Raw genomic sequence first — 14,737 nt, 5'->3', positions numbered from 1 at the left:
TGTATAATACCATCACCACTACTAGCTGTGTGTTAGTATTTTGAACATGCAGCTCAGTGCATTCAGCTTGTCAACACTTCATACAAAAACAAGTAGTGATGAAGTCAATCTCTCTTCCACTTTGAGCCAAGAGATTGACATGCATGTCATTAATGTTAGCTCTCTGTGTACATCCAAAGGCCAGTCATGTTGCCCTGTTCTGAGACAACTGCAATTTTACCAAGTCCCTCTTTGTGGCACATGACCACACGACTGAACAGTAGTCCAGGTGTGACAAAACTAGAGCCTGTAGGACCTGCCTTGTTGATAGTGTTGTTAAGAAGGTAGAAACTAGGGCCTGTAGGACCTGCCTTGTTGATAGTGCTGTTAAGAAGGCAGAAACTAGGGCCTGTAGGACCTGCCTTGTTGATAGTGTTGTTAAGAAGGTAGAAACTAGAGCCTGTAGGACCTGCCTTGTTGATAGTGCTGTTAAGAAGTTAGAAACTAGGGCCTGCCTTGTTGATAGTGTTGTTAAGAAGGTAGAAACTAGGGCCTGTAGGGCCTGCCTTGTTGATAGTGTTGTTAAGAAGGTAGAAACTAGAGCCTGTAGGACCTGCCTTGTTGATAGTGCTGTTAAGAAGGTAGAAACTAGGGCCTGTAGGGCCTGTCTTGTTGATAGTGCTGTTAAGAAGGCAGAGTAGCGCTTTATTATGGACAGACTTCTCCCCATCTTAGCTACTGTTGTATCAATATGTTTTGACCAAGACAGTTTCCAATCCAGGGATACTCAAGCACTTTAGTCACCTCAATTTGCTCAATTTCCACATTATTCATTATGAGATGTAGTTGAAGTTTAGTGAATGATTTGTCCCAAATACAATGCTTTTAGTTTTAGAAATATTTAGGACTAACTTATTCCTTTTCACCCGTTCTGAAACTAACTGCAGCTCTTTGTTAAGTGTTGCAGTCATTTCAGTCGCTGCAGTAGCTGACGTGTATAGTGTTGAATCATTTGCATACATAGACCCTCTGGCTTTACTCAAAGCCAGAGGGATGTCATGTAAAGATTGAAAAAAGTAAGGGGCCTAGACAGCTGCCCTGGGAATTCCTGATTCTACCCACCTGGATTATGTTGGAGAGGCTCCCATTAAATAACAGGGGCTACAGTAGAGGTTCTACAGTAGACATGCAACGGAGGGGAGGGACTACAGTAGACTATGCAATGGAGGGGGGAGGGGCTACAGTAGACTATGCAACGGAGGGGGAGGGCTGTAGACTTATACTACGGAGGGGGAGGGGCTACAGTAGACTATGCTACGGAGGGAGGGGCAAGCCGACAATGAAAAAAGATGTTCAGCTGGCTGGCAGACAGACAGACACTGGAAAAGATGTTCAACTGGCGGGCAGACAGACACTGGAAAAGATGTTCAACTGGCAGGCAGACAGGCACTGGAAAAGATGTTCAACTGGCAGGGCAGACCAGACACTGGAAAAGATGTTCAACTGGCAGGCAGACAGACACTGGAAAAGATGTTCAACTGGCAGGCAGACAAGACACTGGAAAAGATGTTCAACTGGCAGGCAGACAAGACACTGGAAAAGATGTTCAACTGGCAGGCAGACAGACACTGGAAAGATGTTCAACTGGCAGGCAGACAAGACACTGGAAAAGATGTTCAACTGGCAGGCAGACAAGACACTGGAAAAGATGTTCAACTGGCAGGCAGACAGACACTGGAATACGTTTCTGAGTGACAGTAAGAGCTTTGCATAGACGCTTTGTTGAGTTTCTTGTGGGACTGGGAAAAACTGCCTGGAACGTAAAATTATGTTATTAACCGGTTCCCAGCCCTGCCCCTCATTCACTCACACACACACACACACACACACACACACACACACACACGTACAGTCAGTAATGTTGAAGCCCAGTGTGCGGCAGTAGCAGTAATTAGTAAACAGGCTATAAGGTTGATTTACAGGAGGGAGACAGAGAGAGAGACAGTCTTTCACTGACTGATAGACCATTAGGAATATGCTGTGTGGGCACGTGTGTGTGTGTGTGTGTGTGTCTTGAGACAGTATGAGATACCCGAGTCAAGCTTTCAGTCAATTAATTCACCATCCCCCTATAGCCCCTCTCTCTGTGTAATCAGTTAAAGGTCTACACATCAGATGGATGGACCATCAGAGACCACTATATCACTGGTCACTACCACCTCTACTCTAACACACACACCCCCGGGTCGTTTCCTCTCACCATGTCCATGTATCTCTGTCTCTCTTCCTGTCTCTGCTTCTGATGGCGAACCTCCTGCAGCCTGTCCTCCTGTCTCTGCTTCTGATGGCGAACCTCCTGCAGCCTCTCTCCTGTTTCACACACACAGGGTTGGGGAGTAATGGATAACATGTAAGGGATGACAAAAACCCAGTAACTGTAATCCGTTACGTTACCAGCAAATATATTATAATCAGATTACAGATGCTTTAGAAAAACTAGATTATTACTTGGAGGATAATGTTTAAATTGACACTACTCTGTTTTCTCAATGACATTCAAATCAGCATTGAAAAAAATGGCGCAAGTTTATGTTTGTTGCACCTGAGCGAGTCTGACCACCAATCAGAGACCACTATGATGTCAGAGACCACTATGATGTCAGAGACCACTATGATGTCAGAGACCACTATGATGTCAGAGACCACTATGATGTCAGAGACCACTATGATGTCAGAGACCACTATGATGACAGAGACCACTATGATGACACACCAAATGTGTTTGATGGATCGTGGGAAAAGAGCAGGAAAAGGCTTTTGTAGGTCACAGTCCAAGATATGTCTTCCAATGGTGCGACTGCTGTCGGCATCCAAAGATGATCCAACTTGACTAAACAAAGGGCAGCAGGGTAGCCTAGTGATTAGAGCTTTGGACTAGAAACCGCAAGGTTGCAAGTTCAAATCCCGAGCTGACAAGATACAAATCTGTCGTTCTGCCCCTGAACAGGCAGTTAACTCACGGTTCCTAGGCTGTCATTGAAAATAAGAATTTGTTCTTAACTGACTTGCCTAGTTAAATAAAGGTAAAAAATAAAAATGCTTGGAGGTAATGATGACAGCAGTGGTGTAGTCTACGGTGATACGGATATCACTTACTATTGATATCTACATAGTGCATTGATGTGAATCACACTGCTGCTCTCTCATTTAGCTATTTGTGCCTTACGGATTGTGGTTGAATTCAAGAGGTTTAAGCTGTTTTTTAAACCAGTGGACAGCCAGTGAAAAATGTGCTCTTGCAACAGCTGCATAGTGTGGATCCCAGCCTATAGAATAACAGCTGCATAGTGTGGATCCCAGCCTATAGACTAACAGCTGCATAGTGTGGATCCCAGCCTATAGAATAACAGCTGCATCCCAGTATGGAATGCTGTATCCCAGCCTATAGAATAACAGCTGCATAGAATGCTGCATAGTGCAGTTCCCAGCCTATGGAATAACAGCTGTATAGTGTGGATCCCAGCCTATAGAATAACAGCTGTATAGTGCAGATCCCAGCCTATGGAATAACAGCTGTATAGTGAGGATCCCAGCCTATAGAATAGCAGCTGCATAGTGCGGGTCCCAGCCTATAGAATAACAGCTGCATAGTGTGGATCCCAGCCTATGGGATAACAGCTGCATAGTGCAGATCCCAGCCTATGGGATAACAGCTGCATAGTGCAGATCCCAGCCTATGGGATAACAGCTGCATAGTGCAGATCCCAGCCTATGGGATAACAGCTGCATGGTGCAGATCCCAGCCTATGGAATAACAGCTGCCTAGTGCGGATCCCAGCCTATGGAATAAAAGCTGCATAGTGTGGATCCCAGCCTATAGAATAACAGCTGCATAGTGCAGATCCCAGCCTATGGAATAACAGTGGGGCTTTTATTGCTCAGTCTAATTAATGCTGATAAAATAAATAAATCCATTGGCCTGATGGACACAAGCTCAAACTCCCACACTTCTGATAGACTTAAAGGGACAACCTGTAGTTGCTACATTCATTTTTGGACTTATATAAATATATATAATTTATATCTCCATTGATTCTTGAAGAATATAACTTATAAATGCCTCATGAGCTTAGTTCAACTGTCACACTTCGTGATAAAACAAAATATAAGATTGTTTATATATAAATGTGTTTGTAAACATTGTAAATGTAAACTCATAACATGGCTAAAACAATAATTTTGGTATCATGGATGGTCAGTCCTTGCATCCACAGCTCTGTCTATTAATCTGAGAGTGGTTACATTTCTCCAGGCCCATCCTCAGCTCTGTCTATTAGAGTGGTTACATTTCTCCAGGCCCATCCCTCAGCTCTGTCTATTAATCTGAGTGGTTACATTTCTCCAGGCCCATCCCTCAGCTCTGTCTATTAATCTGAGTGGTTACATTTCTCCAGGCCCGTCCCTCAGCTCTGTCTATTAATCTGAGAGTGGTTACATTTCTCCAGGCCCGTCCCTCAGCTCTGTCTATTAATGGTTACATTTCTCCAGAGCTCTGTCTATTAGAGTGGTTACATTTCTCCAGGCCCGTCCCTCAGCTCTGTCTATTAATCTGAGAGTGGTTACATTTCTCCAGGCCCATCCCTCAGCTCTGTCTATTAGAGTGGTTACATTTCTCCAGGCCCGTCCCTCAGCTCTGTCTATTAATCTGAGTGGTTACATTTCTCCAGGCCCATCCCTCAGCTCTGTCTATTAGAGTGGTTACATCAGCTCTGTCTATTAATCTGAGAGTGGTTACATTTCTCAGGCCCTTCCCTCAGCGTTTTACCAAAACAGGCGGGGCAACCATTTTGTTATTATTTCATCTGTGGACTTGCCCTTTAAACAGCTGCATATTATCAAGATATCAAAGTGTCACCAACAAAAAGGTAAACAAGAGGCCTATAGCAAATCCAGCATATGACATTCATGCTTCACATGTAAATAGCCCTTTTCAGTAGTGCTGAAAGCATGCCATTCCATCAGCATTCATTTTCAACTCGAATCAATGAGCCCAATCAGTCCTCCATGACAACACAATCATAAACAACAGAGTAGGGCTGGCTAATAAGTCCTTAGTTTTGCGGTCATGCTCAGGTAGAACAATTTGGCTAATCTATACTTCCATATTTCCAAATCCTGTTCTTGAAGATCAAAGGGTATAACATTTATTGGAATGACTGGAATTCTGATAGACTTTGGTTTTAATGTAAAGATATAATTGAATTGTATTATTATATGTAGTAGAAAGCGATGTGTTAGAAGAAGCCTACATAACCAACCCATAATGTAACATGTTACATCCATATATGACCAGCTACGTAAACCTTAACATTGATTTATCCTGCAATAGATGTTGTTCAATTGGTAACATACAGGTCTTCTTCTAACACCTCTTAAGGGGAAAGTAATCTAAAAGTAACTGAATGTAATCAGATTACGTTACTGAGTTTGGGTAATCTAAAAGTTACGTTACTGTCACGCCCTGACCGTAGATTGCTTTGTATGTTTCTATTTTTAGTTTGATCAGGGTGTGATGTGGGTGGGTATTCTATGTTGTAGGTCTAGGTTTTGTTCTTCTATGTGTCTGGCCTGGTATGGTTCTCAATCAGAGGCAGCTGTCTATCGTTGTCTCTGATTGAGAACCATACTTAGGTAGCCTGTTTTCCCATTTTGAGTTGTGGGTAGTTATTTTCTGGTTCGTGTTTGTTGCACCTGTCAGAACGTCGTTTACCATTTGTTGTTTTTGTTCGTATTCATTCTGGATTAACAGTGTTATGATACATACCACGCTGCACTTTGGTCCTCCTCTCCTTCCACCAACAAAAATTATTACAGTTACTGATTACAATTTTGGACAAATCAAAAATATTGGTCACATACACATGGTTAGCAGATGTTATTGCAAGTGTAACAAAATGCTTATGAAGAATAAATGCTGCGCTCATGGAATGGCATACTTTGAGCACTACTAAAAAGTGATATTCACATGTAAAAAATGAATGCCATATGCTGCATTTGCTATAGACCTATTGTTTACCTTTTTGTTGGTGACAAGTAACTAATAACTGCAAAGAAAATAACCTACCCAACCCTACACACACACACACACACACACACACACACATATATATATATATATATTGATGTCTTTATGACTGTGATATCTAAGGAATGGCTGTATACTTACTATGGTCAGAAGAAGATGGTTTGAGAGCAGCATTGGTGTCTAAAAAGGAAAAATAAAAGGTTATTTAATTGTTTCGGCACGTGACCTCAAATTGAGACTAGAAATGCAGGGGTATAAATGCAGGCACTGGTGTCTCGAAATGAAATGAAAAGGTTAATTCCCTAGTTAAAGCTGTGTGTTCATATCCACTCAATATTAGTTCACGCACTCCCAACACACAATAATGACATTAAAGTTCATAATCATGCAAAAGGTTCTTAGTTGACACTCAAATGTTTTATTCTATACCCATTTGAGGAAAGACATTTTCTTAATTTGATTGATGATAAGATTAAATATTTCCAGGGGACCTCATGGGGTCCCGACTCCATGTTTGGGAGCCACTGATCTAGCCTATCCAGGAGGTAGAACACAGGAGGCTGCATATGTTACACAATACACAGTCCTGTACTAGTATAACTAAATATCTCATAGGGGAAAAAATATTGCATCAGAAATAAGAGTGTGACAGCAGGTGAACCGAGCAGTGTGCCTCGCATGGTTTGTCCGGGCTAACGTTACCTTACCAACCACCAGAAGAGTCTCATCATGGATTGGCCGGGCTAACTTTACCTTACCGACGACCAGAAGAGTCTCATCATGGTTTGTCCGGGCTAACTTTACCTTACCGACTACCAGAAGAGCCTCATCATGGATTGGCCGGGCTAACTTTACCGACTACCAGAAGTGTCTCATCATGGTTTGTCCGGGCTACCTTACCGACTACCAGAAGTGTCTCATCATGGTTTGTCCAGGCTAACTTTACCTTACCGACTACCAGAAGTGTCTCATCATGGTTTGTCCGGGCTAACTTTACCTTACCGACTACCAGAAGTGTCTCATCATGGTTTGTCCGGGCTAACTTTACCTTACCGACTACCAGAAGTGTCTCTTGGTTTGTCCGGGCTACCTTACAGACTACCAGAAGTGTCTCATCATGGTTTGTCCGGGCTACCTTACCGACTACCAGAAGTGTCTCATCATGGTTTGTCCGGGCTACCAGAAGTGTCTCTTGGTTTGTCCGGGCTACCTTACCGACTACCAGAAGTGTCTCATCATGGTTTGTCCGGGCTAACTTTACCTTACCGACTACCAGAAGTGTCTCTTGGTTTGTCCGGGCTACCTTACCGACTACCAGAAGTGTCTCATCATGGTTTGTCCGGGCTAACTTTACCTTACCGACCACCAAGAAGTGTCTCAACATGGTTTGTCCGGGGCTTTACCTTACTGACTACCAGAAGTGTCTACCAGAAGTGTATCTTGGTTTGTCCGGGCTAACGTTACCTTACCGACTACCAGAAGTGTCTCAACATGGTTTGTCCGGGCTAACTTTACCTTACCGACTACCAGAAGTGTCCCGTGGTTTGTCCGGGCTAACTTTACCTTACCGACTACCAGAAGTGTCTCGTGGTTTGTCCGGGCTAACTTTACCTTACCGACTACCAGAAGTGTCTCGTGGTTTGTCCGGGCTAACTTTACCTTACCGACTACCAGAAGTGTCTCGTGGTTTGTCCGGGCTAACTTTACCTTACCGACTACCAGAAGTGTCCCGTGGTTTGTCCGGGCTAACTTTACCTTACCGACTACCAGAAGTGTCTCGTGGTTTGTCCGGGCTATCGGCAGCCTCTGGCGGATGTCTGCGTTGACCAGGCGTGACTCTAGCGGAGGCAGCAGTGACAAAGAGGTCCACAGCTGCTTGGCGTGAGACACATCTTCAGGAGACGAGCCGTCAAACACCGTGAAGAAGTATTTATCCAACTCTGTCTCTAGCTGCTCTGCCTCTCTCCTCTCCTCCTCCTCCGTTATCCCAGCCCGGGGCTCTGACTCAAACATTACGATAGCCAGTGTGTTTTTTACCAACCAACAACAGAGCGGATATCACCGAATCATCAATATTATAAAGTAACCGAGCCACAGACGAACATTGATATTGCTACCTAGCTAAATGAGGAGATGATACACTGTAAGAAATGTTACGTTTTTGGAAACCCGGAAGTGCGGAGAGCGCGTCTGTTACCAAGGCGACAGGACGCTCCAGGAGGACACCGGTTTTCTGCCAGGTGACTGTGAATACATGGGACACTATTATAGTGTGTGTTGCATAGGGAATGAGGGGGGGAATTACATGGGACACTATTATTGTGTGTGCGTGTGTCTGAAACAGAATTACATATTAGAACGTGGTATAAAATATGTTATGTTGGCAGTATGGTTCGTAATTGCAGTGTGTTTAGACAATCAGCTAACAACACTGCCTACACACAAGCCCCAACATGCGCCAGAGCAGAGGAGACCACTGAAGACAAGCCAGTGAGTTACTAGGAGCTGCATTTTTTGCCTGTATTCTCAACAACAGTAACTAGGTGTTAACATTTTTTGCCTGTATTCTCAACAACAGTGACTAGGTGTGAAGTCTATATTCTCAACAACAGTGACTAGGTGTTAAGTCTATATTCTCAACAACAGTAATTAGAGTTAAGTCTATATTCTCAACAACAGTGACTAGGTGTTAAGTCTATATTCTCAACAATGGTAACTAGGTGTTAAGTCTATATTCTCAACAACAGTAATTAGAGTTAAGTCTATATTCTCAACAACAGTGACTAGTGTTAAGTCTATATTCTCAACAATGGTAACTAGGTGTTAAGTCTATATTCTCAACAATGGTAACTAGGTGTTAAGTCTATATTCTCAACAATGGTAACTAGGTGTTAAGTTTATATTCTCAGCAACAGTAATTATGCGTTATTATTTCTTGCCTATTATTCTCATAAACAGTTGCTATGTGTTAACTCTCACTAGCCTTTTGACTAAACTCAGGGCTGGCACCAGACCAGGCAATTGATTTCCATGGGGGACACAGGCATTTGTTCAATGGGTTTCATAGTAACAACATAATTTAACAGCATCCGAACAGTCCACCGTGCATTGTCACATTTCCTTCCATTCCAGTGGTGTGGTGATGTTTTTTAAGGTGAGGGAGCGCAAAATGTCGTTTTTAAACGATGTCATCATTTCTCAATCAAAGTTGGTAGCATATTGAATGTCATTGTAGAATAGGCCAATTGCAACGTCTGCCTATGCCCATACCAGTGGAGGCTGCTGAGGGGAGGACGGCTCATAATAATGTCTGGAACAGAGCAAATGGAATGGCATCAAAAACATGGAAATCATGGATTCAGCTTTATCTAACTTTACAAAACGAGCACCATTGTGAGAAGTGATAATCTTCTATTTGTAATAATAATGTTAACTATAAAATATATTTCCTGAAGAAATTGTGGTGTGCTTGCTAGCTTGTTTTGAAACGTTTAGAAAATCTTAATGTCGTTTTAATGTTTGTAGCTGAAATGGTTAAAGAGAGCTAGCATTAAAATGTCTACCACCGTGTTCTCATTTTTGGCATTGAATCCATGAAGTGTTATGCTAATTTAGGGCAAATTACCACTGCTTGTAGTTTATAAATGTTTTTAGGAATGTGAAGTCAGGATAGACTGAACATAAGAAAGTTGGTTTGGTGTCTCTAGCTTAAACATTTCAAGAGTTACTGTTGGTGAGTTATTTTATGCAAATGTATATAGTTATAGTTGATACAAAATGTAAAGAATTTGAAGTTAGGCTAGCTTGAACATGTGAAAGTTGGTTTGGTGTCTCTAGCTTGAACGGTTCAAGAGGCACTGTTGGTGAGCTGATTTATGCAAATATATGCACATTTGTCTAGTTATAGTTGATAAAAGTTTTAAAGAATTTTAAGTTAGGATAGCCTGAACTTTTGAAAGTTGGTTTGGTGTTCAAGAGGTCCATGTGTAGGTTCTGACAGACAGAGCGGTCTATGTGAAGGGTCTGACAGACAGAGCGGTCCATGTGTAGGTTCTGACAGACAGACTGGTACCTGTGAAGGTTCTGACAGACAGAGCGGTCTATGTGAAGGTTCTGACAGACACAGTGGTACCTGTGAAGGTTCTGACAGACACAGTGGTACCTGTGAAGGTTCTGACAAACAGAGTGGTACCTGTGAAGGTTCTGACAAACAGAGTGGTACCTCTGAAGGTTCTGACAGACAGAGCAGTCCATGTGAAGGTTCTGACAGACACAGTGGTACCTGTGAAGGTTATGACAGACAGAGCGGTACCTGTGAAGGTTCTGACAGACAGAGTGGTACCTGTGAAGGTTCTGACAAACAGAGTGGTACCTGTGAAGGTTCTGACAGACAGAGCGGTACCTGTGAAGGTTCTGACAGACAGAGTGGTACCTGTGAAGGTTCTGACAGACAGAGTGGTCCATGTGAAGGTTCTGACAGACAGAGCAGTCCATGTGAAGATTCTGACAGACACAGTGGTACCTGTGAAGGTTCTGACAGACAGAGCGGTCCATGGTACTGAGTCTGGTTACCATATGAATGAATGAGATGGTACTGAGTCTGGTTAACATATCAATGAATGAGATGGTACTGAGTCTGGTTATCTCCATGGTGCATTGTTTCTATCAGAGGTACTACCGCAGGCTGCTGTCAATCAATCAATCAATCAATCACATTGGAACTCGCATCACTTGTGCTCTTCCCTCATACACAGCTGATTTAAACGAGGTGTGTTTAGCAACAGGCTCTTCTATAGAATCTGTTTGTTCTGGTCTGAAGCTGCTGCTAACTGCGCTGAATGAACTGTCTGTCATCTAGAAGATTTCAGAGAGAAACGCTAACATTTAAAAGCAGATTTGTTTGCTAGGGATTGGGACATTTTGTCATTTGTTTTCTAAAGCTGCAGTTTAATTAAGCCTTTAAGTAGTGTCTGTGTTGCTAAGGTAGTTGGCTCAAGGTTGTGTTAAGGTTAGGGTGTTTGACGTTCTAACAATGAAGGAAGAGATTGCAGCAGCAGTGTTCTTCGTTGCTCGGCTGGCGAAGCGCCATGGTAGTTTAGATGCTGAAAGCAGAGAGGAGTTTGCTGCTGCCCTCACCTCAGCCCTGTTTGACACCTACAAGACCCACTGGTACCCTCACACACCTGTCAAGGGACAAGCCTACCGGTCAGTAACTACACACTACACACACCTGTCAAGGGACAAGCCTACCGGTCAGTAACTACACACTACACACACCTGTCAAGGGACAAGCCTACCGGTCAGTAACTACACACTACACACACCTGTCAAGGGACAAGCCTACCGGTCAGTAACTACACACTACACACACCTGTCAAGGGACAGGCCTACCGGTCAGTACACACTACACACACCTGTCAAGGGACAGGCCTACCGGTCAGTAACTACACAAGGGACAGGCCTACCCGGTCAGTAACTACACACTACACACACACCTGTCAAGGGACAGGCCTACCGGTCAGTAACTACACACTACACACACCTGTCAAGGGACAGGCCTACCGGTCAGTAACTACACACACACCTGTCAAGGGACAGGCCTACCGGTCAGTAACTACACACACACCTGTCAAGGGACAGGCCTACCGGTCAGTAACTACACACACCTGTCAAGGGACAGGCCTACCGGTCAGTAACTACACACACCTGTCAAGGGACAGGCCTACCGGTCAGTAACTACACACACCTGTCAAGGGACAGGCCTACCGGTCAGTAACTACACACACCTGTCAAGGGACAGGCCTACCGGTCAGTAACTACACACACCTGTCAAGGGACAGGCTTACCGGTCAGTAACTACACACACCTGTCAAGGGACAGGCCTACCGGTCAGTAACTACACATAGGCAAGATTGTCTCTGGCTTTGTGTTCCGGTGTGTATAACCATTGTGCATGTGTTAGGTGCCTGCGTATGAACCGAGCTCAGCTGAGGGACCCTGTGTTGGAGAGGGCGTGTTTACGTAGTGCTGTCTGTTACGAGGACCTGGGGTTGCCACGGGGAGATGACAATCTGGGTCGACCCTGGAGAAGTGTCCTGCAGGTGAGTGCTATTGTACTGAGGCACTACTGTACTGGTATGTCTTACTGGAGCCTCTCGGGCAGACTGTCAACTGGTGTGCCAAATTCAGCCCCTTGGCATGTTAAATGTAGACATTAGACTAAAAACCCACTTGGAATTCACCTCAATGATCTATTTTAAGAAATCTATACCCAAGTATTAACACTCATAAATAGATGTATGGGAACATGTTCCCATACAAGGTTTGAAATTGTCAAATACAATGTCTGTTTGGGCTTCATGGCTCAATTTGTGGTGTACGTGTTCCGTCCCCCGAACCTCAGCTCCAGAACAACTCAATCTAGTTGACACCTGTTCCAGAAGGTTCTACTCGACCCCGGCTTCTCAGTTATCCACAAACTGGTGCTGTGGAGACATGTTCATTAGGGTGGAGCCAGCCGGGGTCATGTTCATTGCAAAAGTTTTTTTACAGAATGAGCTAATGAATATGACCCAGGATTGTGTTGATTAGGCCAGTGGTTTTCAAACCTCTCCTTGGAGACCCCCAGCTGCTACTTGTGATTATTAGACCAGAACTTTTAAACTCTCCACAGGGACCCCCTGTATTTAATTCATTCAGAGCTACCACACCTGATTCAAATAATATCACGCTTTTGACTACTTAAATCAGGTGAGCTAGTTCAGGGCTAGAATAAAACTGAGAAGTCTGAGGGGGGTGCACGAGGAGAGGTTTGAGAAATGTATTGGTCTGGCTCAGCTAGAACCTCCCTCTGCTTGTTAACCTGAGCCCAGGGAAAGGGGCTACTGTGTTGTGGCAGGAAGATGTTGTGATGCGTTTCCTGTGTAGGTACGGAGAGCGCAGCGTTCCCTTCTGTGTGATGCAGCTGCAGGGATGTCACCAGGGTGACAAGGAGTTTTCCCCGACGTATACATAATGCAGTGGAGCGGGCCGCCTCCGACATCCAATCAGGTGCTCTGGTTTTCTGTCTTATGTTTTCTGTTTCTCAGACCAATATTTTGTATTTCTTACCCTGATTATCAAATGTGTTGCAACGTGTATGGGCGGATTGGATTATGCTGAGCTGCGGGAACCGGTCTATGGCACGTGGTGTAACTGGTCAAAGCGCTGATGGAGGCGCGTCCTTCTCAAATTAAACAGTAATCTGCGCAGCTTGGTCATGTTGTCGTCAAGGCAGCATGATGGTGCATTGTCCACAAACATGTATTTTATTGAAAATGTTCTAACTAGTTTTCACTGGAAGGCAGTTCCCAATTAACTGTTCTGGAAGGTTCCACAGTTATGTTTTACTGTAGCCAGTAGGGCAGGGATCGTCAACCGCTTTTGATAAAGACGCCAATCCCTTTTCCCTTTAACAGACTCCTACTCCTTATCCACATAATTTAGCCTAGTCTACGTCACTTGTTTTGAACCGACTTAGCTGCAGGCTTTGAACGGGGCACCTGGCTCACGCCTTGAGGCAGCCCCGTTCAAAACTAATACAACCACTTTTCAACCGGTGAAACTCCTCTCACCGGGGTAACCCAGGCCAGATAATCGAATCCATTTACTGTGAAGTGTTAAAGCTTTGATTTGATCCAATCAGGCTGCTCCGACGAGGAGGACGGGGACACCAGCATGAATAGCAGCTGCAGCAGCCTATCTGCTCCCTGCCCTGCCCACAACCCGAAACCCAAAACCATCCCAACAGTCAGCAACCCCAACAGTGTCTACCAAGTAACTAACCAGGTAACTAGCGCTCTAGAGGTGTCTACCAGGTAACTAACAAACTAATGTAAAGAGCTCTGATGTAACAAACCAGGACTGGGCAGGGGTACTGAACTCTTACCATACCAGGTCCGGAGCCTCCTGGTTTTCTGTTCTACCTGATAATTGCACCCACCTTGTGTCCCAGGTCTAAACCAGTCCCTAATTTAGAGGGGGAACAATGAAGGGGGGAGAAAATGCAGTGAAACTGGCTTTAAAGTCCAGAGTTGAATTTGAGCGCTCTAGGGATGTTTGATGGGGTTTAGATTCTGGTTGTGTTCAGACATTGCACAGTCGATGATGCAGTAACAGATGTGGCCCAGGTGTTTGTAAGAGCTGACGGGCATCAATGATGTGGTTTGCGATGTGACTTTCTCTCTGTTCCAGTTCAGTGAGTTTGCTCCAGTGCCACCCCCTCCGGCCTGGGCAGCTTACTCCAACAGAAGGGCCTTCCCTGGGGATGGCTACCCCCCACGGCCCCCCTCTGGAGGTCTGTTCACCCAGCAGCACAGCAGCCAGTTCCAGCCTCCTAAAGGAATCAAACCCTACAGAGCCACCTCCTCCTTCACTGGGCCCAGGCAGGACAAGTACCACTGGGTCAGCAAGAACCGCTCCTAGAATGTCAACCTAGAACCTACTGGAAACAAGACTCCACTGGCTGCTTGGAGCCCAGAACACTTAAAAATATTAAAAGGTCAAAGTGTGAATTATGAAAAGGTTAAAGCAATGCTGTTATAGCATTTTTAAAGTTGCAGTATTTTTATTTAAAAAATATTTTATGTCTTAACTATTGTGATTGTTAAACTGGAAAATATTCTGAATAAAATT

General features: G+C 44.3%; 2 protein-coding genes across 2 annotated transcripts; one reads left to right on the top strand and one right to left on the bottom strand.

Annotated features, from left to right (window-relative positions):
* Nucleotides 1-2,239: 2,239 nt before the first annotated feature.
* LOC121843606 (cilia- and flagella-associated protein HOATZ-like) lies at nucleotides 2,240-8,352 on the bottom strand (the record flags this gene model as incomplete). The annotated part of the gene is made up of 3 exons (XM_042313333.1): nucleotides 7,825-8,352; nucleotides 6,206-6,244; nucleotides 2,240-2,349 (listed from the first exon to the last, which is right to left on the bottom strand). Coding segments are annotated over exons 1-3 (402 nt in total), but the record flags the coding sequence as incomplete, so codon positions are not given.
* A 2,458-nt stretch (nucleotides 8,353-10,810) lies between these two features.
* Nucleotides 10,811-14,527, top strand: LOC121843604 (maternal B9.10 protein-like). Its single transcript, XM_042313332.1, is given in 7 exon segments — nucleotides 10,811-11,269; nucleotides 12,027-12,123; nucleotides 12,125-12,165; nucleotides 12,992-13,064; nucleotides 13,066-13,114; nucleotides 13,749-13,891; nucleotides 14,297-14,527. Coding segments are annotated over 7 exon segments (807 nt in total). The 5' UTR covers nucleotides 10,811-11,096.
* The last annotated feature ends 210 nt before the right edge of the window (nucleotides 14,528-14,737 follow it).

The sequence above is a fragment of the Oncorhynchus tshawytscha genome, unplaced genomic scaffold, assembly GCF_018296145.1.
Source record: "Oncorhynchus tshawytscha isolate Ot180627B unplaced genomic scaffold, Otsh_v2.0 Un_contig_11001_pilon_pilon, whole genome shotgun sequence".
Lineage (NCBI taxonomy): Eukaryota > Metazoa > Chordata > Actinopteri > Salmoniformes > Salmonidae > Oncorhynchus > Oncorhynchus tshawytscha.
This window is presented reverse-complemented; position numbering and strand designations above follow the sequence as displayed.